Raw genomic sequence first — 27,893 nt, forward strand, 5'->3', positions numbered from 1 at the left:
TTATGCAAAACAGATTAGCAAAAGTTATCAATACCGAAAAAAACAAGCAATTAAATACGTTGTAAAAATTGTATAAGATAAATTTTTTATAAATGTATAAATTTGATGAATATTTTTATTTATTAATGTCAACTGTTTTTGCAAAAACTTACTTCTTCTGTTGCATTTTTTTACTAAATAATAAATATATAGCGTAAACTCTTTTAACCTGTTAAGAAACGCCTTAAATTATCAACAACAATTGTCGCTTACTATAGTGATTGCGATACACAGCCAATGAAATAACTGCTGTGAGAATTGACGTCTGCTCTACTTCCGCGTCACAGTCACAGTTTTCAAAGGTAAATGATCGCAATGGTTGAGAATATTCAAGGGAGCAGGAAGTTTATGTGGGAGAAAGAAACGACTTTCGCTTCTGACGCACCGTCCGCGTCTATTTTTCATATCTCGGAAGCAATCTAAAGGTGACAAAGCGTGAAACGAAGGCAGAAACGAGAGAAGAGATCAGATAAAAGATCGATACACACAAAAAGGAACGCGAGTGAAACAAACGAGAGGATAGAATGACAAAGTTTTGCCTCAAAGCTTTGCACGCTCGACAAGCGCGCGCGCCTTATAAAAGTTGTGGATTGGAACAAAGCGCTGTCGAAAGACCGATATTCCTGTTAATCGCGGTTTTCTCATCCACCGTCTGAATTGTAGCAAAATTGTACAGTTTTTAAGAAAGAGAGTCGACATTTCCTAAAAAATTACATTTTTATTTGCTGCTGGTAATGAATCCGGATCCTCGAGTGAAATATCACTCAAATTCGAGAGAAGCACATTGTATTGTAGTATCTAAAGTTCAGAATATGTGCTACGAGTAAGAAGATTGTCGAAACCATTAAACTTTAGATGAAATAAAAATATATTTCCAATATTGGAAAAATTTCAAAAATTGATATGAAAAATTTTATACATTCCAACTAGCTAAATTCCACCGGCGTGGAAAAATTTATCTCTTCGCTTGTCTAATTACAATTATTATTGTATTTAACTGTAATCCGTTATTCTACTACAACAAAATTGTACGAATTGATGGATGGTTTTCGTACTGCTACATGCAGCTTGAACACTCGACGTTTAATGCTTTCGCTGATACAGGATTTCTGCTGTTAAAATGTTTTAGGTTTTAATTCCGGATTAATTCAAAAACCCAATGACGAAAAATGACGAGTAAAAACGGGAGAAACCGCCACCTCTTTGAAGCGATCCATCATGGGAAGTGGCCGAACATGTTCTTCAGGCTCGACCGATCCTCACCTGGCAAGCGTCAAGTATATAAAACTTCAAGCATCGCTTGCAAGCTTGCTTTTTTAGCGAAAACTATTTCACATTACATTCATGCACTATTAAATTAACCCATTGCTAATTCCAATTACGCTTGCAATTTCAATGTTATATATTTTTATTCCATTATTTTTTTATTTTAAATAAGTCGAAGAATCGGTTGAAATGTATGGTGCATAACATCCTAATTTTGTATATAAATTATATATCAATTGCTATCACATATAATTTTTTTAAATTTAAATTAATTAAATTCTTTAAATTCTTTAATTCATTCTTTAAATTAATTGCAAATTTTACTTTACGTATGTTCTTGAAGCGAAAGAATGAAAATATACAGAATGACTGTACATTTAATAATCAAAAACTTTAGACATAGCAATCATTCCGAAGATTCTCATTTCCTGGAGGTCTTAGGTCAAATTCGTAGAGATAAGTGGCGAAGACTCGTCCTACGCGAGTACAAAGTTTTCCTCACATTATCAGCATTCCACGTGGGTGTTCCGCCGTAAGGGATAATGAATTTTCCATTAATCGTTAACGGGATGGAGCTTCCACGAAGAACGCAAACTTAAAAAACTTTGGCAGACGTTCGGCCGGAAATGGGAACGATCGAAGCAGTCATCCACAAGCGGAAAAACTCCCATTTCTGCGTGTACGTGCGCGGCACGTGACTTCCTGGTGGTGACAATACGCGTGTGAATGGCGACGCGATGCAGCATCGGGCATTACGATTATTACGATCAAGTGACCGCGACATGAACACAGAGCGATGGACCTACTCTCGGAACGAGAGTCGGCCCACTTATGAATTACCGTTACTATTTGCCAGTTTGCGCACGTATAAGTCACCGTAAGAGCCGAACGAGTACATTCCAAGTGCACGGAAAACGCTTTTCGCGAGATCGTAAATGCAATCGAGACATCTCGTAACAAAGAAATTGGAAACTTGAAAAATTTTGCAATATTAATACTATTGTAAACAAACGTCATTTTGTGGAAGATAGAACGAAAAAAAAAGATAAATCACCGAAATAAGAATTGATTTTCACACTTGAAAAAAAAGAGAAGGGATTATTCGATGTTACGTAAATGGCTCAATGGAATAATTGCACGCTCATTAAGCGTTCAGCAATTCAGCTGATTTTTCTAATCAAACATTTTACGATTGTGACTTCCTTTCGAAATGCCTTCATAAGTTAATTAATTGTCTCTGTAGAGACTATATATAGTGCATTATTATCATTCAACGGTTATATAACTTTCACCAGTTAAATCATCTTCTCCGGTTACAATGACTGCTGATATGTAACATTAAACATCGTTCACATCGTGCGCGCATGTAATAATTAAATCATCGCCGCGAGCCGAGAGATGGAGTGTGTACGTGATTTAATCTTACAATTGCCCGCAACCAATACAGTGCGCAGCATCACAGCTCACACGTAAATTATGCATATTCGATAATTGAGCGACTAACATCGCTCGTAACGAGCAACGTGCTTTGATACCTATAATTTTCCTATGACTGTTGTTTCACGCCGCACTGAATCGCGCGTTTCAATACATTCGTATAATAACTGGCCAATACTTTCGCTTTTCATTCGTTGCATATCAGTAACCGCATAACAATCGATCCCACGCGGCGTTCTAGCGTGTAAACGAGCGACACGAATGCTGGTATTACGTAATTGAAGATGTTCCTAAGAAAGGGATTATATCTGGCATAATTCCGCCGAATTGTACGACATCCTAATAGAAAAACGTCGTGATAACGTTTAAACGAATAAAAATATTTTTACAATTTAAAACTTGATATTTATATTGAAATTCTTGCAAAATGTGCACATAAATTCATACATTTAAATAAATTTTTATTTAATCAACGAGTTATAATAAATTTAATAAATAAAAACTACCACACAATCATTGAAAAAAATTCAACATTTGATAATGTTTTAATTTTACTTATGCATAAAAATATGACTTGTAATGTAATATAATAGATGTTGTAACAGATATTATAATATTGCCTTCACAAAAGTTACGGCTAGCTTTTCATTAAACTATCAGATTAGATAAATTTTCCGCTTGCGATGTTTCCAGAGAACTTTTCAATTACGCTTTAGCGTAAAATTCAAATATCCGTCATTAAGAGCAAGTTAGATGAGAAAGAAACTCGAGAGCTTCAGTTTGCACTGTTTCTAAAGCGAGAATGCAATAGCATATCACGAATAAAATTTAATCGTTAATATATATAATATATTTCGTGCTATAAATAATTGACAAAGTAAGATAATCGCCCCTCGAAATGTGTTAAAACTCGCTTCTCTCGTAATAGATGTTAATGTAAATCATATAGAGATGCTCTATCTTTAATATATGTACATACAATATCGGCATAAATATATATCGTGTTCATTACATGTTCATGTTCATGAATTCTGGCAACTTACATGAATATAGAGAATATTAATATCGAGAAAAATGTAAAACAGCGTGAAAAAAAAGATAACTAGAGAGTTCGTAAAAGCTACGAACTTTTATAATTGTTTTATAATACGGAAATGTGCTTTTGATATCGTGTAATAAATTGAGAAATATGAAGTGAAGATTAAATAGCTACAAAAATTACATTTGTGAATTTTCATATCCTATTATCATCCTATAATCTAGAATAATTATTCATTAAATGACTGTTAAAAGTAAATCAAAATGAGGTAATTATATATCTATAATCGTGCTATCTATCAAACATCAATGCTGGAGGAATCGCGGATAACGATTACAGATATCAGCGAGATATGAACGCATCAATTGATATCGCATCGTGTTGAACAAGAGCAACAACACCGTCGATCCCTTTATCCGACCCTGCAAGCGCTCTCAATCGCCGTCCCTTCGACAAATATGCGCGCACGAGAACATCACATATCCCGTCTCTGCGTGCGCGCGTGCGTGCATCAACATAATCATTCGCGTTGATACACGCAGAAATATTAATGTAACGCGTCGCGGTCTGCCGGAGCAGCGGCGTTATAATCGGGCGTTTCCTCATCATCACATATGAAGTGGTGTCAGGTCCTCGAGCGCAGCCGGTCGGTCACTTCCATGCAGGGACATCGTACACGACGACAGGACATTGTCCATTATCATCGCACGCTATCCTCCTTCTAATTTCCCCCTCCTCCTTTTTCCCTGCTCATCGTTCGTCTACTGCTCATAAATCTCCTCGCAGCTTTCTAAGTAAATGGTCCATGAAAATCATTGGCTGAATATAACTGGAAAAAACTCTGTCCTTTTTCATTTTCGTTATAGCGGTCGCGAGGGAGATGCGAAATATTCTATTGTCATCTCGAATTCCGCACAGAATGTTCAAAAGCTTTCCTGGAGCGTTGAAATTTGTAAATCTAATTTTCTCCTGCTCCGCCATAATTAAATTTCAACAAGGAAGATTTTCACGACGATATTAACATTTATAAATTATACAAAAATCAATATAATTTCTGCTGTAAATTTCATCTTATACAGTAGTAGTAACTATATTCGCAAAAAAAAGATAATCGTAACTCATGAAAACACTTCTCATATTTTCCGCTATCTCGTAAAACTTTGATGCAATTTCAAATAACTTGGATTTCAAGAAAAAGTAATTACAATATTTTTATCAGCTATCTTTCCATTTAAAAATGTTCAGAACTGAAAGTTTCTGTGTATCAGACGAGTTTTAAGATTAAACGGACTTTTGTTTTACCGAACACAAGGATCGTAAAATTTTTATTAGATGCCTAACAATTTTTCATTGCCACTTTCTCCTTTTCTTCAGCTTTTCGCTATTATTGTTTCGCGGTTTCTTGTCAAGCGTAAACTCGGAGATTCGCCGCATGATCACGTAGGATTTTCGTTTCAAGTTGACCAAGCAGCGGGTCTGAAAGACGATTTCACGGAAGGTCACGGCTCAAAGTAGTGCAACTGACGGAAGTTGAGAACGACCGACAAGGCAGCTACTACTAATTTGAAACGCTTATCTCGATCCGATTATAAATCTTATAATCGGTTTACCACCTTTCCGCTGGGCAAGAAAGATTAATTGTAAGTATTCATCGCATGTAACTGAGTGCCATTCACTTGCATAGAAAGAAAGAGAGAGAGAGAGAGAGAGAGACAGAGAGAGAGAGAGAGAGAGAGAGAGAGAGAGAGAGATACAATTCAAATTACATTTTTATTCCACGCAATGCAAAATCTTCTATTACTACAAAATATACATATATGTATACTTTTTAAATTTATAGATGCAGAAACATTTTTTATCATAAATATATTATTCGTGCAGATTTACTATTTGTTATTCTAGTTATCGATTTTTCTATTCAACAATGTGAGCAAGAGAAATATAACTGCAAAAATAATAAAAAATATTATTCGAAAACAAACGAATAAATTCAAAGATAAAAAATTAATTTTCGTCAAAGAATAGCTTGCGTACGATATTTTAATATTTCGTGAGTTATTTGTAAATTATTTATTTTTTATTTTCTAAGGAAAATTTACTCTAGAAAAATTTCCATTCCGGAATATGAAAATCTTCCCTTTTGTTATCATGAAATTACGATTTAAATAACTAGACTACTACGAAATAGAAAAATGTGCTGTGGCCTGGATACATTTTTCGCGGTGCACAGATTATTTTGGTGAACGAGGCAAACTCGTGCGGCACTCGGAAGTTGAAAAAAACCGAGAGAAGCTAGTTTTCACCGACAAACTCTCGTTGAATTTAGTCTTCTGTTTTAAACGCGGATAGTTACACGGCACAATGAGTTATTAGTTCCGTATTAACACACGAATGCCTTCGCGTCATGCGAACTGTCTTAAGTACAATATAGAGTTCCATCACAATGCCAATCCCACCTTTGTTCTCGTTTCTCTTGCCACTTGTCATTTCGATTTCAAACGGCAGCTAATTGCTGTTGGTTTCACTATGCCAAGCATAATAATTATTTCTCATTTAAGAATATCTTCTATAATTTTCTTTTAAATATTTAATGCCGCTATAATTTATTAAGCGCCCTAACTAGTAATTAATAAATACCGTAGACTAACTCTTTCGCACATTCAGTATTCGCTACTTTGCAAATGTTACTTTTTAGAATTACTCAGTACTGTTTCAATTAATATATGTATATCCTGAATTATAAATTTAAATCTTATTTAAAGTGCCATGTGTATTAAGTTTAAACAAAATAACAAGCATGTAAGAAAATAATTCTTCATAATACTTTTCAGTAGTATGTCTATTTGTAAATATAGCTCTCAAGTGGCTCGTAAAGAGTTTCTCATCAATAGGCACTACTCGTTAAATAAATGGCACGAGCGAAAAAATACCAAACTGTTTGATATATGAGAAGTAGTATAAGAAAACTCGCGGAAAACAGTATTATTCAAAAAATTCATTTTTTTTCTTTAATAAATAAAGACTCAAATTTTTAAAAAATAAAAGCAAAAGTAATATGAGTTCTCCATATATCTTGTATCAATCTGCTTTTGAGAATCCATATTTATATCAAATGTGTATTCCGTTTTACAAGATATTTCGAAATATATCTATCAATCATTTCCTCAAAATTTCCGAGACAATATTTCATTAATATGATTCGAGCGACGGTGTTTCTTATCAAAACTTTTTAATCAACAAAGTTAAATATCTTGACAATTAAAGCATGAATTAAAGTTATTTTAATTTAAAATAAAATTTGCTTCAATACATATTTTTCAGAAAAAAATAAGATTTTGCTCTCTCTATTTGTATTCTCACAGATTACATAATTCAGGAAAATACAATAAGATTTCTTTTGTATTTTTCTGATGATTGTAAAAATTAATTTCAAAATTAATAGCAATGTTAATATTAAATTAACATGGTAATGTTAATTTTGGAACGGAGCACCGATAGCTTTAGGAATTTTGTATAAGGCTCATCAGACTGTCATACTTAGCATGTTAAATGTACTATAGAAATGTAGGTCAATACGGTACGCTATCATACCATGTGATTCTTTATTATGACTGAGAATGTAATGAAGTGCAATATGTAATTAACTAGTGACTAAACGTCCTATGAAGGAAGTAATATTTAATAATCCAATTAGTATGCTATCATAGCTAATGCAATATATCGTAATACGCGCGTAATTGACATAACTCGTTCAAAAATCATTTTTCATGATAGCTGGAAATTTGTATAAGACGCAGATGAGTAATCGTTTCACGCTTTCACGATTAATCAAATCTTTCGTTATTGTGCTCTTATCTTGTTATGCACTTTTAATTCGATGGATATTTATAGTTTTCGTGGAAAAACGGTTCTACAAATTATTCACAGATGTAATCATTGATAATTTTTCTTTCCAGAACGTATTTTACACAAACACTACAATTATCTTACATACAGTATTATGGAGTTTTATATTTCTATCTTCTTTTAGTAATGTATTGTTTCCTTGTTTATGGCAGCAACCATCGTGACCGCCAATAGTATTTTTTTTTTAAATAATAGTTAAGCGTTTTTTCGGCGCTCCTTGGAGATTGTTCCATTGTTTCCGGCAAGCGGCAAGAAACAGTCTAGATTGAGATAGCTAGCATGTCAATTGCAAATTGCAAGCTTATATTCTCTTTTAGTTTTGTAATTTTTGTTATCCTCAATTATACACTCACCGGCACAAAATTTGATCCATATGCTTAAGTTTATTTTATCTAATTAGGAGATATTTTTTGTTTAGCGTAATTTTTTTTGGTAAAATTAATCATGGACTAAAAAGTAGTTTATTTCTGTTCATGATAACCAAGCAGATTTGACCATATGTGTTTTTTTAAGAAATAATTTTGCTAAAAATTGTCGATGAACCGAATTTTATGCCGGTGAGTATAATTCTTGCAAAAAGTACTGTATCTGTTTTCTGGCATGTAATCCCTACATATTATTGGGGATTCGTCCGGAATACAGACAGTCGAGCTATCATGTCGATTACAAGCGCAAGTGAGTTGTGAGTGAGTTTTAAGAATTAAATACCGTGAAGAAACAGTAGAAGAAACTATGAGAATAATGAGTGAAGCTGACAAAATCATAATCGACGTGGATTCGTTGAAACTAGAGGAACTCAAAGAGGAATTGCGCAAGGTAGATTTGAAAAACAGCGGCAGTAAAGCTGTATTGCAAGAATATCTGAGAGCAACTCTTCGGCAAACAAAAGTCAATAGCAGAAATGCTGATGACGAAGATGACGATAATAAGGACGATGATGAGGATGGTATCGAGAGAGAATGAAGGGATGAAGAAGATATCAGCGGAAGCGCGCAATCAGCGAGGAGGGTGATGGCCGTACTGGCGCACCAGTCTTTATTTTTAAAGATATCGAAGACTCTATGCTAACATTCAGCAAAGACGGCAAACAAAATATCCATAAGTAGCTTGAAGAATATGAAGAAACTTCCCAAGTCTGTAGATGGGCAGAGTCGGAAAAGATAATCTGCGCGAAAAAACTGTTGCGAGGTTCCGCAAAATTATTTATCACGTACGAGCAATGTACTAAAACGTGGAAGAAATTGAAGAAATATTTGATCTCAGAGTTTGCAGAGATATTGAGCAGCAAGCGCCTTCACTAAGAATTTTCCCGTGCGAGAAAGAGAAACGAAGAATCATTGCAGGAATACATGTATCGTGTATTGGAAATTGCCAGCCATGCCGACATAGAATTGGAAGTCAAGATTCATTATATCATCGAAAGAATTCAAGATGACGCATTCAACAAAAGTATTTTATACAGTACGCGCACTATAAGAGAACTTCGAGTTAAATTAGTGCAATATGAACATATGAGAAGCAGCTCGGTGCAAAACAAAAAGATACTACACCTGACACAGAAATTCCAGCAGATCAAAGCGGAGAAGAAAGCAAAAGAGGCGTCAGGAAATCAACTGAAGAATAAACAACAGAAGCGATTCTATAACAGCGGGAAGAAAAATCATATAGGTGCGGATTGTCCTCTCAGAAACAAGGGAATCAAATGCTTCCAATACGGCCAATTCGGACATATCGCAGCGAAATATATATAGTAAGAAAGACAATAGAATTAACAAATGTAATACCGTAACACAGCAAGATAACTGAGTATATAAAACGATTGCGATCAAAAATAAGTAGCGTTGCTCGATACCACCAGTGATTTACACCTAATGACCGCAAAGCAATATATTAATTAAACCTTCCGGTGCTAATAGATCCCGAAATAGTGTCTAAAGACATAGGGACAAATACTGTAACGACGCAGTTTTGTAAACGATGTAGTAATTGATAACAATTCGAGCTCGTCATACATGTGGTAATTGTCTTAGTCATGATTTAATCTTAGAGTCGGATCTCTTAGCACGCGCGATAATAAAATTAAATGGTTCCACGGTGTCAATAATTAAACGAGAAAATAAAATAACTGTAATAAACGCTTCTAATGACGTTCCCGAATAATCCAATATAGTGCATTTATACTATCATTTATCGCTTGCTGCATATTATTTAAGCCATACTTTAATATTATTGTTGCACACATTACTGTTGCAGATCGGTGTTCTTGTGTAACTATGATGACAATTGTTACAGCTATATGTAGTTGTGCAACTGGGGATATTTTTAAATATATATTCTGCAAAATGCGCGGCATTGCAGTTTGCATTTAAGGATGAGATGTTTCGAGTGCATATCTTTTTGTTAAAAATAGGTACATTGTACAGGATCGTTGCTCGTGTGCAATAATCACTTGCAGCGATTTTTCCGCGTGTTAAAATATCCATTATAAATTTTATGAATTTATTAGATGGAATTAATGAAATCATTTCTCTTTTATAGGCATCGCGCATGCCTATACCATTTGCGATGACTTGGAAAATGGAATCAAATGAGCAAGTTTCTTGCACAACAATTTGCTTCTTGTTTATTGTCGTGGCTTTACATAAACTGCCATTTTTTAAAATTGGGATATTTATTGGAATTAAATCCCAATACGCGCATGGCGTTAAATAATTTGATTTTACTCGTTTCGCAACCTTTTTATGTTCATCGAATGTTTTTCTTTTTATCCTGCATCGTCAATTTTCAATTTCATTTAATGAGTCCCGCGTAATCTCGTTTTTATTTTCTATATTTTCTACAGCCTCTATATTTTTATTTTTTCTTTCATTGTCATTTTCCATCAATTCATCTTTATAAATTGGAGCAGAAGCGTCTGAAATTTTTATTGGGCTCAAAATATATTTGTTTGACGGCGTCTTTTGATCGGATGTACCAGCCGTTAGTCGAAGCCTACCTTCCAAATATTCGAGACAAATAATAAATTTGTCAATACACATAGGCAATTGATTTTTAAATACTCTCGTTTTTAATTCTAAGAATTCGGCTTCGACAAATGATGATCATCCTTTTCAAGATCGTCAATAATTATGCCTTTAATAATATTGCTGATGTCTCTTAAGTGTATTTCAGTCGATAGTAACATTCCATTTTCGTCTAGGCCTATTTCCTCGCTCAAAGCTATTATTAATACCGATTTTATAAAGTTATTCATTTCGGTAAAATTTTCCATCTGATATGCCCGTCCTAACCATCTTAAAAAAAATTGTCTGATTTTAAACGCTTTTCCTCTTAGGCATTCTCATTTAGCGATCCTACCTATAAAATAATTAATATCCAGTCTTATGTAACATTGTGGAATGTTACTAGAATACATATTATTGATAATATTGTAACAGATTTGCATGTAATGATTTAAGTCTATGCAATTTGCGAATATACGCGCAATTGTGATGAGGATTGCTTTCCCAAAATCTGTCACAACAATTCGAGGTATTGGTGCATCAGCTCTTACGATTTCGGATAGAAAGTAGCTTATTGTAGATGCATCCTGTTTTGTAGAAACCTGAAAAACAGGAAAATTTCCAAGTTCGGAAACGCACATGCATTTATATAAAAATAAATGTGGCGATTTTTCTTCATTGGGGAGCCGTAATTTTCTTCCTATGCTTCCAGTGACATCTAAAGAACGGACCCGAAAAATTTCTAAGTCCCACAGGGGTAAAAATTTTTCTCGATAATCGGCAGTTCTGTTGAGAGTTCTGTATAGCCCCTCACGAGTTCTAACGATTATCCCGTAGACACAAAACGCTAAAACAAAAATTGAACGAGGTTGCGCTATTTTTTATCTCCTAAGTCGAGAATTTTAAATTTTATTCTTGTAGTATTTTTAGCAAAACTATTTTTGAAACTTATCTAAAACTATACAACTATTTGAAATCTACTCAGAACTATTAAAAAATTTGGATTTTTTACATAATGAGGGACGTCGTGAAGTTAATCCCCCCGATTTTTCAAATGGTGTTTTCGTTACTTTAAATGGCAGAACTCTTTCTAAAATGGACTGAAAACTCTAGAACTCTTTGGAGAGCATCCAGAACTCTAATCATTTTTTTTCAAATTTAAAAAATAAGGAGTCAACTTTACAGAGGTAAATATATCGCGTTCATTGTTCCAGACACGCATTATAAATTTTTAAAAACTCCTTTCGACCTTTGTAATTTGCCTGCAATTTTCCAAAAATTTATTAACGCAGTTTTCCAAGATCATATAGTGAAAGGAAATGTGTTGATATATAATACATGGACGATCTGATAATTCCATCGCGTACAGAGGAAGAAGGTGTGAATAAACTATGCGAAGTATTGTCGATTGCAAGCGAGCACGGTTTAAACAGTTTAAATTGGAAAAATATCGTTTTCTCGAGAAAAGAATCGAATATCTAGGGCACACAGTTGAATACAGATCGCTTAGACCATGGAAGCGAAAGACTATTGCGGTTAAAAATTTTCCAAAACCTACATGTTTTAAAGATGTGCAAAGCTTTCTCGGTCTCGAGTTATTTCAAAAAGTTTATACCGCAATATGCCATAATAGCTCGACTATTATCAAATTTATTTAAAAAGGACGCTATTTTTCGTTTTAATAAAGCAATGTTATATACGTTCGAAGCGTTGAAAGAAATACTAATTCACAGAACCTTTTGAAACTTTACCGATACCAAACTTTGTACTGATGCATCTAATTGTAAATTAGGATTTGACGCTATATTATTACAAAGAGATGCTGAGGATCAAAAACTTCATACAATTTATTACGTCAGCTGGAAAACGATAAAAGTCGAAACAAAATACTCTAATTATGAGTTGGAGATACTAGCCATAAAATCGTTGCAAAAATTTCGTGTATACCTTCCAGGAATCCCATTTAAGATTATTACAGACTGCCTTTTATTTAACAATGAATAAAAGAGATCTATGTGTACGCATTGCTCGATGAGCGTTATTGCTTGAAGAGTTTAATTATGTTATTGAACACATACCCGGCAACAAATCGATGCGCCACGTAAATGCGTTAAGTAGAAAGTTACTTTTGGCTATGACAATCGAAGAAAACCATTCAAGTCTTGTAGAAATTTCTGAAGTCTTGCGCGAATTTCTGAAGCGCAGCGTGGAGAATTAAAGCCCACTTTTGAGAAAATAGCGTGTAATGAAAGTATAATTTTACGTAACAATACAACGTAATAATTTTACGTTACAAAATAGAATATTATATCGAAAATACGATTTATTATTAGTTGTATTTAAGTCTATGCAACATGATGTAATTAAGCAAACACATGAAAAAGGGCATTTCTCCGCGGTAAGATGGAGCGTATGTTAAAAAGAGAATTTTTTTATTTTCTTATATGCGAGAAAAAATTGAAAAGGTAATAAGAAATTGTTTATCATGTATATTATCTAAGCGCAAGTGTGGCAAATAAGAAAGTTTCTTACATAACATTCTGAAAGGCGACATTCCACTCGACACATATGTATCATATAGATCAGTGCTCGGAATTATCTCAGCATTTCAACCGATTCTCGTGATTGACGCCTCTTTTTCTCTCCTTACCGCGCGCGCCACTAGAGCCAACATCGCCGAACATCAGGAGCGGCACTATCCAATTAATGATTAGGTTCTTTTCCCTTTATTGTTAAAATTTTTTAAATGTATTAAAAATATTTTTTTTTTATTTTTAAATTTATTATGGAAATATTTCAATAGATTTCCACGTTAGGTACTATTGCTGACGCGTTTATTTTTTTTTTTTTTTTTTTTTTGAGTGGTTTCCCTAGGCCAGAGGAACATTTTTTAAATTTTAATAATAAAGGGAGAAGAACCTAATAATTAATTGGATAGTGCCGCTCCTGACGTTCGGCGGCGCTAGTCCCAGCGCTGCGACACACGCGATAAGGAAAGGAAAGAAAGGAGTGTACTTCTGAAAAGCTATCATCTCCGATTTGACTGATTTTCAGCCTAAATACTTATTTTATCTAGTAAATAATATTCCCAAATGGATTTTTGGCGCAAATGCCCTCTCCGCCCCCAGCCCCCCTCAAAAGTAAAACTGTTTTTGTTAATTATTTCAGAAAGTATTTATTGTACGGAAAAAGTTGTCAAACAAAAAATGAGCTCATAAAAAGCTCTACAAATAAGCTCCTATACATATTTTACCTAACTCCAATATTTTAGTTGTTATTTTAATTTAATTGTTAAACAAGCAATGTTTGGAAACCCACGACGAATTATTAGGGACTGGACTACTGCATTTACATCCAACAATTTTAAACATTATTGCGACAGCGAAAAAATCGAACACATTTTAATAACGACCGACATGCCACGGAGTAATGGAGAGATTGAAAGAATAAATAGAATTGTCATTCCATTATTTACTAAGCTTTCAGCGCGACATCCCGAAAATTGATACAAGTATGATAGAGTACAGCAATTTATAAATTCCATGCCATCGAGAAGTACAGTACGTTTAACACGTTTGGAATTGTTAATAGGTCAAAATATGCGTTTGCGTGTTGATACCGAGTTAAACAAAGTTATCGAAAAAGACATTCATTGCAAGAGAAACGATCAGAGTTGCGCGAACGAGCGAAAGAAGCCATTAAAAAGATTCAGCGCGAAAAGCGCAACAGTTATAATCGAAAGCGAAAAGCAGTGATATCGATATCGAATCGAATTAGTTGCAATTAAAAGAACTCAAGTTACTCCAGGTAGTAAGTTTTGTGCAAAATTTCTAAGGTCTTACGAAATTATTAAGGTTATTATTAAGGTATTGCGAGGCGACCGATATGTGGTAGTAAAGATCGGTGAATATGAAGAATCACGTATCACTAGTACCTTAGCGGATCATATGAAAAGATAATGATCATCTGAATGTATGAGCGACGAGAATTTCAACGATAGTTAAGACGATAATGAGGCTATATCCACCACATCGAAGATCGATGTGTGATCAGCATGGCCGAATGCGCGAGTTATATTTCTATCTTCTTCTAGTAAGTGTTGTTTCCTTGTTTACGGCAGCGGCCGTCGCGACCGTCAATAGTGTTTTCTTTTAAACAATACTTAAGCATTTTTTCGGCGCTCCACCTGGAGACAAACAGCGAGAGACAGTCTAAATTGAGATAGCGAGCGTGTTAATTGCAAGAGCTTATATTCTCTTTCAGTTTTGTAATTTTTGTTATCCCCAATTATAGTTTTTGCAAAAAGTGCTATGTCTGTTTTCTGGTCTGTAATCGCTACAGTACACTGACAAGACGTTATAGCTAATCGATAAACGGTACTAATGGATTAGTATAGAACTATCAGAAACCTTGTCACGTGCGACCTTGGTTCACCTTTTCTGACTATTGTCTATGTTTTTCTGCAAAAAAACCTGCTTACTCTACAGAATTATATAAAAGTAAAGTTAAAAATATCTTTTCCATCGCAATATCATTTTGTGTTTCAATTAATATTATTTTAACTAACTGACGCAAAATCTTGCAATATACAGGGTGATTCTTATAAGGTGACCGACGCGATTATCTAACGATGACCTTCAAATCTCTGAAGTGTTTTCACTCGAGGTCAAACTAATATCCCTATCTTTTTCCCCCTTCAAATCAAACAACTTTTGTTTAAAAAATTTTTCAATACGACTTCAAACTTCACAGATAATCGCGTCACCTTATAAGAATCATCCTGTATATCATATATTGCATATACTAAATATATTCAATTCATTTGAATAAATTCTGAAACTCTTTGAAGAACAAAAGCATTCTTCGTTAATTTATATAGACTTTAAAACACTTTAAAATACCAATAAAGTCATATATTACTTGCAAATACGGATAGTTAATAATTTCATTTAAAAGTTTTATTTTTAAAGCATTTTCTCCAAAACATTCGCAATTACTGATGTATATTATCTGATTGATTAATATTTATGGCTAAAAATCAAAAGAATATTTAAAACAGATTGATGATAAATTTTAATATAAAAGCCGACATTTAACATAAAGAACAAATGTAATAAAACTTCTCGCTTCTTAGATTTCAAATTATTTCCAGAATGTGAAACACTAGAGAAACCTGAAAATAAGCAAACAAAGACGACAGAAGAAGTTTTTAAACGTTGTAAGTATACCCTAAGATATTTTTTCCAATTTCCAAGATATTGTTATTAAAGTCACGATACACAGCTATGTCACCAATATAAGGAAAACTTTGGAATTGCGCGAGCAATCGATGGGAGAAATCGCTCAGAAAGTCGTACAACAAGATTAAACCGAATTAAAGTTTTCTAAACGTTACGAGAAATACCAACGAGAATTAACGATGTGTAAATAACTGATCGATTCTCTCAATCTGTATAATTATTATAGACATGAAGAGCACAAGTGACCCAGATTTATAAGAATAATCTTTTTATTAATTAATCGTTATACATAGTTTCTGCTTCTCTCGCAATAAATACAAATTCTTGAAATATGAGACTACAACTTCGTTAGGAACTTAATACAAAATTTTTTTTAAATTAGAAAGAGAGAACTCAAAAAAGATTGAACGCATCTAAACAGTTAATGAACCCGATGTTATTCGCGCGGAGAAATGTTTTTAAAAGGAAATTCAACAACAGTAACGTGTAATACGCTTCTCACGGACGTTCTATTCCGATGCAGGTGCAATAGCGTCGTCCTTGTATACCAACGAGGACGTCACGCCGTCACTGGTACGCCGATATCCGGAATAAAAACAACAGTTTTAAAAAGCGGTTTCACGCGGATGCGACCGCCATACGTCACAGAGTCGGATCATTTTTGCGCGACTGACTTTATCGACTTCGCTATTCAACAACGGACAGGAAGAACATAGCCACTCTACGCGACGAAGAAGCGAAATATATTCAAAAATGCAGAAATAAATATACATGCGGAAAAGTATCACTCTTGAAACATATGCAACGCGTATACTTTTTTTATATAAATATTTTTATTATATGAAGTGTCCCATTTTAATTGTCCACCTCAAATATTTTGTAAATGACGCATTTTCGTGGAAAATGTTTCAGACAAAATTGGTTTGACTCTAAAGAGGCCATAAAAAACTGTTCGTTTGATCTTAGATGAAGGTATTAAGGTCACCTTGGTTTTTTTTTTGTTCAAACGTTTAAAAACTTCTTCTGTCGTTTTTGTTTGCTTATTTTCAGGTTTCTCTAGTGTTTCACATTCTGGAAATAATTTGAAATCTAAGAAGCGAGAAGTTTTATTACATTCAAAATGCCCACCATTCTTCTGATGAAACAGTTTTATTCTTTTATTGACTTTACTTCACCAGGTTTTTTTTTGAGGTTATCTGAAGAATTGTATACCGCGAGCCTTCACAGGATGATATAAGGAATCGTGTCAAAGAAGCTTGCAGAAGTATTTCACGAAATGTTCTCCTTTCTTGGAGACTTTCTAGGAGACTTTGAAAAAAAAAGAATAAGACCATGTCATCAGCAGAATGGTGAGTATTTTTGAACAGTTTTTGAGCTCTTAAAAACCACCAATCAAATTTCTTACGCTCAAGAGTGAAAACACTCGCACATACACACACTTGCACAGTAACAGTTTAGATTTAATAAATAGTATGGGATATTGACAAGTCACAAGACCCTGATTTTTGCTATTAACACACACACGCGCGTGCGCGCGCGCGAAAAAGGCGTAAATTCGATTGGGTAACCTCCGCGTGGTGTATCTTGGGTAATGCTAATGCTGGCAGTATTTAGACTATAAAGATTCATAACTCAGGAAGTTCTTATTAAAAAAGGGTTTGTAACCAATGTTTCGAAAATGTCTCAACGTCGGCTACAAGAATATGCCATAAAAAATATAGGTTTCCATTTAAAGAAACTGAGGTGACCTTAGTGTGACCTTGGTGTGACCTTGGTGTGACCTTCACGCAAGGTCAAACGAACAATACTTTTTATGGCTCCCTCAAGACAAACCAATTTTGTCTGAAACATTTTCCACGAAAATGCGTCATTTACAAGATATTTAAAGTAGACAATTAAAATGGGACACCCTGTATATTTATATTTTCGTATCGAGAAATTTGAAAACATAACTCACGAAAATTGACACTTTGGAATTTTACTTCTGGGAACAAAGTTATGTTTCATCTTTTATGCGGTGAAATGTATCGCTGAACAGAAACGTTCGCAAATGACGGTAGAATTTATGTCGCACGCATTTACGCACGAGTAGAAACAACGTCGCACATAATGCACAGGATACAAATATCGCAGTATTAGTTTTGAAACAATGACTTGTTTTGTTAAATAGCGCAAACTCTCTTTCGACTATATGGTCTTCGATTTATTGTTCAACGAAAAAGCAGGGGCACGTTAATTGTTACCATAAATCTGTTAATTTCGCTTTATGGCCAAAAAGAGATTGCTGAAAAATGACAAATAATTAAAAAGCATCTCTAAAGATTAAAAAAATTGCATTATTGTAGTCATGCGGAAATGTATTTTGAAAAGTAATCATATGACATATACGAAACATCCGAAATTCCTATCTTTTTTTACAAGATGGACTATGTCATATCCGTAAAAAAAATTGGAACTAAATCTATCTACAGATAGATTAGATAGATTATAGATAGATTAGATCTATAGATAGATTTAGTTCCAATAGAACGTAGAATTATATAGAATTATAAAGAATTATAATTATATAGAATTATATTCTATAGAACGTAGGATTATATATTGAGCACGATATTTTTTTTCGCGTTACACCAGAAACAATAATGATAGGTATATATTCTTTCGATTTTTCAGATCGAACGCATTGTGTTTAAATATTTGTTGGTTAAAAATATTAAAAAGCTAAAATTACAATTTTATTAATTAATTTACGTCTTACTAAATCATTGTTAATATTTTAGATTATGTTATTAGATATGTTATCAAATGTTTAGAGATGCTAAGCTGCCAAACAGTTCTGAGTCATGTGAAAAATCCTAAACCGAAGGTTGAAGACATTTATGTCGGGTGTACGTATGTGTTCCGACGTACATCATCGAGTGGATTGAATTGCGATCAAATCGACTGGAGCTTTACTTTTGCGGTTAGCTATTAATAGAAAAAAGAGAGTTTGACCATGTGCAGAAGCGAGCGCGTTGTTCCGAGAAATCTTTACGTACATTTATATACACGAAGCGAAAGTAATAATAAAAAGCAGTTAAAATAATAATACCGTGAATAGTCACGCGAGGCACGCTTAGTTGCCTTCGGATAACTCGCGAGATGCCAAAATAATTGGATGCGTAAATAATTGGAAAATTATTTTAAATCTAGATCAATGATCTTGAACATGCCGCACAACTTGTTTCGGCAGTAGTGACATCCGGCTATTCATCTGACATATGTCGGCAAATCTGAATGTGATCGCATTTACGTAACCAACTTTACTGTATTGTCATTGACAATTACAACATCGTCACGACATAAATTACCTCATCCACACGAGCAAACACACGCGTTATACTTCGACGAATATTTATTGAATAAACGCATCATTTGAAATTGTTTTTACGATCGATAAGACAGCTGATCATTAATACGATCCTTTCGACATTTTAATAAAAAATTGTGACAGATATGAATATGATGCACTCTATAGCAATAAATCTTTCATTATCCCTCTTTTAAATTATTTCCATTTTGCAAAATTTCATCGCCGTTTTAGCTTATCAATCGACCATATTCAGCTGCTATAATTTAATAATATTGTATAAAGCTCCAGTCGATATTTGAGAATTAATCGTAGCAGTGTAGACTAAAAAAAAAGTGATCTTTTCAAATACAAACTGAGTTTAATAAATCTGCTGTGTATATTTTTGTTTATAATTCTCGTCGAAATATATATTTTCGGATGTATCTTCATTCCTTGAAAAGTTTAGACTTTGATGGTGTGATTATCGATGAAAAATATTTGCGAAAACATTATTAAAAGAAAAACAACTATTTTTTCGAAACAAAAATGTATGCTTTTCTTGAATGCTAGATTTCTCAGACATCTATATCGCTAAGATTAATAATAATTAATATTGATGTATAAGAACTCATAATTTCTTTCCAAAATATTTTCCTTCGTATAAAATATGTCCACGATATTTTCGACCAACACGCGTTTACGATACACGTTTCGTGTACTTATATCCGTTTCACCAGCAGCACATGTTCTCTAACCACGAATAAGATCATGCTCAAGCATACTAAAGCTTCGACAGTCTTCAAGCTGGAGACTATCTAGAGCCGAACGAGCTTCCGGCTTGGTTCAACCAAGTTTTAATAGTTCATCAGAAAAAGCAAACTGCGCGTCGTACTAAATATAGATCTCGACTATGGCGGGCCATTATACGCTCGCAAATTCTATACAAGCGTCTTACGGTGTCTCGCCATAAGAGAATTCTCTAACGCGCGTGATTTCGCATCATCGCCAAGAATAAAAGTTTTGATTCAAGACACGCAACTCTCGTAGAAGCACAATATTGAAATTAGCATAATTTTAGTTTTATTAAGGCGAAAGTATTTAGTTTTAGCGCGAAAGTGCACTATATTGTTGTCGTTATTTCGAAATTACACATGTATTCTTCCGAATACTGTAAATACTCTTGAAAATTGGAAATAAATAATATTTCTAAATAACATTATAAAATAATAAATTTCGGGAGTTATTATTCATTATTTCCAAAATTATAAATTTTTCAAATGTTTACTAAAACCAATAATGCATTTATACAGCAACAAGCTAATCTTAGATATGAATAATAAAGGAAATTTAGCTGTCAGATAATGGAATGAAATAGCAATCCAGAATACATGAAAATATAACGTTATTACGTAGCACAAAAAATGTAAAGTTTACGCCGAGCATAGCTCAAGTCTTATTTCTGTCGTGAATCTATTTCTGGAAAGTCTCGAGTTCTATGGACGCCGATATAAATCTTATGAAAGTTTTTCGTTGATAGAATGTCAGTACCATTCGCCGCAAAATTATATGAAAAGCGAAGCTTTTCAATGGATTAACATTCGTTGATATAAATATCTAATTAAATATTAAATGCTAAGCGTTACACATTCAATGTGACTAATGTCTAAAATTTACAATATAATGCTGCATTATTATAAATTATATACACATTTCATAACATTAAAAAATATATTATTTTATAGACAACATATATATATGTTAAAATCGTTTAGAGTGTATATATGCCAAAAATTGAAAACTACGTGACGTCAGTTATTATTTAAACGATTTGTGAGTTTCATAATTCATCGTATATTACATATGCACCATGTGATATACAATAGTATATTATTCAAAATTCCGCTCGATTGTTATTATCTTCCTATGTATAATGTATATTAGTACATGTATAATGTACATGTAACCTAACCGCATATAGAACACGAAATTAACGTAATTTTCTACAACAACCAATTGAGATCATTTAGATCCAAATATAGAACATCGACCACTCTGATTTATACATCCCTCTAACAGCCAGTAATTCAAGGTGTCTATTAAAAAATTTTTTGGAAAAAAATTTCTGAAGAATTCTATCATTTTTCAGGCACTTTCGATTAAATTTTCAGACAGAAACAAAACATTTTCTATATGCAAATTTAAAATGAATTTGTTTTATAAACTTTTTAATGTTTCCTAATCATAGAAGTTTAGTGATAAAAAATTCAAATATTAAATTTTAAAAAAAGTATTGGAAAAAATTAAAAAGCAAATTGCCGACCACAAAATATGGCAATAAATCCACAAAAAACATTTTCAATAAAAATTTCCCAAGTATGAATAGAACTCCATGATTTCTCCAAACAGAAGAAATCTAGAATTCTCCGAGAATTCTAGATTTTTTCCAGACAAGACTAATTTCAGAGCACTTACCTAGTGGAATGATCAACAAAGGAGCCACCGTCGAGAAGCCTCAGTTTAGCGAAAAGCACAGCGCTGACGAACGGCACCGCCGTGAGTTCCTCGAGGTGAACCTCCACCGAGAATTTGTACTTCTTCTTCTTCATCATGAAGGCCATCTCACCAGGACACCGCACTTTGAATTCTGTTGTGTGTAACGTGCGAATCGTCGAACACCTGCGGCACAAACGAGAACCAAGCGGGTCTACGTAGCGTGTCTACGGGCACCCAATTCTTCTACACGACCTTGACTCCGATCGCGGACGATCCCGGCTGATCAATGCATACGGCTAATTCGCAACTTCCCGGAAAGCGAACGTTCGCTTCGCTTCGATTGTGTATTTCGCGGTTTTACACACTGATCAGTCTCACTGTTCCGCGCGCGAGGAAAACATGAACGACGTTCAATTAAGAAAAATGTAGATCACGGGGAGATAATCTCGGCTTTCCGAAGTCCTCCAAGAACTCGTCGGATCTTGGTGCGATCGAAATTGCTTTTTGAGCGATGCGAGCACTCGAATAGATTACGACGGAGATTTATACGCGTGTGATTTCCACCGGGGATTTTTCCTCGGTGGAGGGACGTCTTAAGTGCGGGTGCGGTGCGGTAGACGGCTTCGTGATGATCCCGCTCGCGGATGCTTCATTGACGTCGCTCGTCGTTTCCGCGTCTATCAACGTCACATCGACATTCAGGAGGAAGAGGTGCAACTGGCGCTCTCGATCGCCATTTTTGTCATCTGGAATATTGCAAACAAAGTTCAAAGTTTTATCACGCAATCGAAACGGTGCGAGGTGAAAAGTTAGCCGGTTTATGGGGCGAAAAGAAAACGGCGTACTTCACTTGTTGCGCGAAAACTAACGAACGTGCGCGATAAAGTTTACTGCAAATTCGAAACGCAATTAATTTTCATCGACGTTCTATCATACAGTCCTGATAAACGCGAACGCTGTGTACCAAGTCCACTCGATATTTCATTTATATAATGATAATTGAAATGTCTCTTGTCAGAGTATTGGAACATCTAAAGCAGCGTCACGTGCATAAAAAATAAAATATAATTATATAATAAAGAAACAATTATATTTTGTTTTCTATTCAGATTGCATATAAAATTTAGTTGCGCAAACCAACTCTGCTTACTCACAAATGAGCGATACTGAAGCAAATTTGCAATCATATGTTATCCATATCGATGTATAGCACGGCGATAGTACGATAAATTCTTGCTACAAATTTGAAAATGCAATCTAGAGATTAGGATCTATGTATACTTTATCGTAGCGTTTACGAATTTATTGCTTAAGGTCATAAATTCAAAGATGAATATATTCCGATCGAACAGATAATGCAAAATCAGATACAATATCTATCAGATATTCTGCGACCTCGATAACAATAATAATTCAAATAATCGTAAAGTTGGAAATATACATATATGCAAAGGACCTCGCGAGTATTTTATTCAGCGATGTAAAAGTAACGTTCATGCTTCGCTATTTCTTCGTATTACGGTTGCACCTAGTAATTTGTGAATCGTGACAGTCGTACGAATTTGTCGCACAAATAAAATGTGTCTCGTGAAAGAGAAATGCATTTCATGGCACTAATTAGAGACTTGGACGTTTCGAAAATGCTAATTGCGCTTGGAAATACGAACAAACGCGCATTCTGAGATCGAGTTTGCAAACTGTGGACGAACATGACGAAATGACATAACACACAAATAATTAATGCAAGCGGAGATTAGATACTATAACTAGCAGTTAAAAAAAATACGATGGGTCCATCGCACGAGATGAGAATTTAAATCACTGAAGATGGAAAGCGCGGCGCGAGAATTATGAAAACCAGCGGAGAGCGATAAAAAAATGTTTGAAAGCCACAGCACGAAAATTTAATGCTTTTATCACGTCGAGGAGTGTTTTACAAACTTGTGACTTTTTATCGCAGATTAAAATTTATGAAAGAGTAAATACGTCTTTTTTTAAAAAAATTTATGACAAATAATTTCGGAATTCCACAATTACAAAACTTGAGGTTCTTTTGACTCTTTTTACTGTATTTTATCATTTTAACGCAACATGTTTTATAAATAATTACCATTCTTGAAACAAGATAAAAGAAAAGTACATTTTATTTCATTAATTCGAATCTCTATTCGAAATCGAAATAGGAATCGACATTTGAATGATTCAACTTTCGGCCATAGTAACTCACTCCTGTTCGATTGTCTTCCAAAGGTTAAAAGGACACTCATTGATGGATTATCCGGTTATTGAGTGTCATTGATTGTCCGGTCATTGTCGATATCCACTCAACAATCTCGCTACTCACTCTTAACTGCTCCGACTTTTGGATGAGAACAATCACGATAAGGACAATCGAGAAATATATAATACGTCATCGACGCTAATCTACGGATTAATCTCTCGATGTCCAAATGACGAACAAGCGAGCGAATTAACGAGAATTTTTTTCACACGATTACAAACCATATAATGTATATATGTGTAAAAAAAACATTGTTCTTTATATAATTAAGAATGTAATTTTCAAGTTGTCAGATTCTTGATTGTCGTTTTTTTGCATATTATATTTCTAACATAATATATATAGCATAAATATAATCGTTAAATATTGAATACTTAATACCTTTCATATTTTTAATATTTAATTTACATGATTTAATTATCATTTACACTTTATAGAAAAAGAAATTTATATCAGTTTATTAATTATTCGTCTTTAAGCTTTTAAAACCGTACGTTATTATCATCTGAATACCTTATGCTTTCAACGATGATACTTGATCAACTATCTATAAATGGCTATCCTTTTCTCGATCATGGCCTTAACCATGACATAAATAGGGAAAAGAAGTTATGAACGATATTAGTTTGCGCATGTCAACCTTGGAAAATAAGCTTCTCTAATAGCGTAAAGGTAGACAAATGTCACACAAGTGCCGATATTAATTTAAACAAGTTTACTGACGGAGTCCTCAAAGAAATGTTGTTTAATTATCGCAGTAATATCTAGAATTAAAATTCCAATACGATGTTTTGATGTTTTAACAAAAAAAAAAATGATCTCCAAATAAATCAAATAATCTGTCATTAACATTAGGCGTTCCGAGACACTTTGTACTCACATCACACCACTTCTATCCCTTGCAAAAAAAGATTTGTCACTCCCACTTTTTCATTTTATCATCACCACACAAGTTGAGGGTGAAGGTGTTCAATGTAACCTAAAATTAGTTTCGATTACAGTTTTACTAAGGTGAGTTACATTGCGTTCGCGTTCAGCCGCATGCATTCGCGCGTGCACGCGACAATCGTGAAAGTAGCACGAAGCGAGTCACGATAAGAGCGCGCATACGTCTTATCACACTCGGTCAGCTGTCAACCTCCGTTGACAGATCAGCAAACATTAGACGTTTCTGAATGGATTGCGACTAGTACACCATCTCTTCCGCAAATCAGTGTCCGCGGAATCGCAACTCCGTTTTCGCGCGGAGAGACACACCAGATTGCATGACAGATCGCATCGATCTCGGCAGGATCGCTGACTCCGAGAATTAAGGCTACGTGCAAGAAAAACATTGAGAAAAAGGAGCACACAAGCCACACGCAAATGAAAAGAGCGATTTACGTGGACGATGAACGATGCAGAGATCGTCCGGTCATAATGGCAGGCATTAGTCTTCGCGTTGACTTTATAACCTCTCGAAAGCATCAGTGACGTACTACACAGTTACGACGGGATCGATCCTGAAATGCTCCGCACAATCAGTTCCGTTTTCTACACGCACGTATATTTTTGAACGTGAATCCTGAAGAACATCAAACGATTCGTCGCACGAGCGACGAGAACTCCACTGCGAATCGTCCCATGATGGCAGGTACGATTTATAACCTCTCGTATGCGTGTATCCGTAATATCCTAATGCTCCAATTTTTTCGGATCACTCTCGCATTTTACTTCGAAGAGAAATACCGGAAATGGAATTACCGACGAATCCCGGGACTCAAGTGTGACCGCATGTCAGACGGGGATGGTACTTACCGTGCTCCTCTTGTACGCTCGTTTCGACGCACGCTAGCCGATTTCACGCACTCTCACATTCTTCATGATCACAAGCGTCTCTGTGCGAATCACGCGCGTCGACCACTACGACTACCACTACTACGGCGACGATGACGGCAACGGCGACGGTGACGACGGCGGCCTTCGATGTAAAAATGCGAGTTCCGTGAACGAAGTGACTACAACCGCTTCGTTGCGTCCAACGTAACGGAGCTCGTCTGGCTCGCCTACGAACTAAAGCAAACTGCATTCAATGTTGTGATACGGGCCGGGTTCTCGCACATGCGCATCAGATGCGTACCAGTAGTACCCAATTTGAGTAAAAAAAAAAAGATACCGTTATTCAGTCGTAAGTTTGTCCATGATTTTTGTAAATTTAATAAACGGCGCAAAATAAATACATATACAAATATAATTGTTAAAAATTAAACAAATTGTGTCTACATTTTTAGACAAATTTATTCGTTTTAAACTTACATCGCATCAAATGTTGGTTAAACTGGCACGACCATAGACGTAGTAAGTAATAGACTGCTCACGTCGTTCGGAGAGTGTCGAGAATTTAGAAAGAGAAAGGAAGAACAGAGTTGTTTTCTCTCTCACATATAAGAAGAGAGATGATAATAAAAGAAGGTAGTAAAGGTAAAGCCCAGTCTATGGCCGGTATTCATAGGGCGGTATCACGGTGTAAGAATATAAGGTGATTTCACGGCAACAAATTTTTGTGATTTTCCTGTTATTGTTCCACATTGAACCGCTAGGTGGCTACGTGTTGAGAGACTTTAAATATATATATATATATATATATATATATATACAAATATATAAATTTTATTAAAATTTTATTGTCCTGCGGAACTTAATTATAAATATTCATTTTCTTAAAGAAACTTAATTTTCTATAAAGACTGGAATACATTATTAATTATTTTTTCTGCAAATTTAACTAAGAATAATTTGTTATAAAAAAATTAAAAAATATTTTGTCAGTAATATATATTTTTATACACAATGTTAAAAGTTTTATTTAAAAAAATTTGTATTATTTAGGACTATAATTATATATAGATGTGCTTTAGAGATTCATCATCTATCTTTTTCTATCCACATCTATCCATATCTTCTATTCTTTTTTACTTGGGATTTTGCACCAACGTGACATCTTGTGTGACATGCCTTAACTATGACATCTTAATCACAGATTTTTTGATAGAATACAATGGTCGTGAAATCACCTTATATTCTTACACCGTGGTTCTTATATTCAAAATTGTCTTAAGCACGGACTTATATTCGCTCTCTTCGTCACACATAGATTGTGTCTGACGAAGAGAGCGAATATAAGTTCGTGCTTAAGACGATCTTGAATATAAGAACGGACTATGAATACCGGCCTATGAGTACCGAATTTCTAGAAAGCGCTGTCACTCACTGTATTATTACTCCATCTATCAGGTGTTCCGAAATTGTCAGCAGAAAATGCATTTGATTGGTCAAAAATCATATCATATGCCGATTTACACATACAGATGCAGCGTTGTATTTATATTAAACTACTGAACTCTATACAAACTGGAAAGCGCCGTGCTGCTCGAGATGCAGTCAAAGAGCATTCTCGGAGAAGAATTTTCTTCTCTTTCTGTTGTAGGCTCTCTTCACCGACTCTGTACATGTGTTACTCATGTATACTCTATACATGTATAAAAAAGAAGGTTTTTAATCAAGTTTTATATACGTAACGTAATATTTTATAGATTGGAGCATATTGAAGCATGTTGGGGTAGGCGATGCGAACAAACTTTAAGCCTGCGAAGAAAAGAGACAAAACAATCCCACTGCCTCTCATTGTCTGACCGCTCGCTTAAGGCCAATGTCCACGATGCTAGAAATCGGTCCGAGATCTCGGTTCGAGAAACATATAACCAATAAAATTACCGTTTTTCCATAAAAAATGCAAGTTGATTGGTTATACCTTTGACTATGAAAATATGGACTGTTAGTTATCCCCACTTTTCTTATCTAACCCGTGTATAAGGATATG

General features: G+C 34.5%; 1 protein-coding gene across 2 annotated transcripts in view; it reads right to left on the reverse strand.

Annotated features, from left to right (window-relative positions):
• LOC105679337 (early estrogen-induced gene 1 protein) overlaps positions 1-26,126 on the reverse strand; it is a 69,488-nt gene extending 43,362 nt beyond the window's left edge. For both annotated transcript variants that reach the window (XM_067349510.1, XM_067349509.1), the window contains exons 1-2: positions 25,832-26,126; positions 21,733-22,499 (exon numbers count right to left, since the gene is read on the reverse strand). In XM_067349510.1, the coding sequence (XP_067205611.1) occupies positions 21,733-21,878 (146 nt within the window). In that variant the 5' untranslated portion in view covers positions 21,879-22,499; positions 25,832-26,126. The remainder of the gene's footprint in view (positions 1-21,732; positions 22,500-25,831) is intronic.
• Between the last annotated feature and the right edge of the window lie 1,767 nt (positions 26,127-27,893).

The sequence above is a fragment of the Linepithema humile genome, chromosome 2 (genome assembly GCF_040581485.1).
Source record: "Linepithema humile isolate Giens D197 chromosome 2, Lhum_UNIL_v1.0, whole genome shotgun sequence".
Lineage (NCBI taxonomy): Eukaryota > Metazoa > Arthropoda > Insecta > Hymenoptera > Formicidae > Linepithema > Linepithema humile.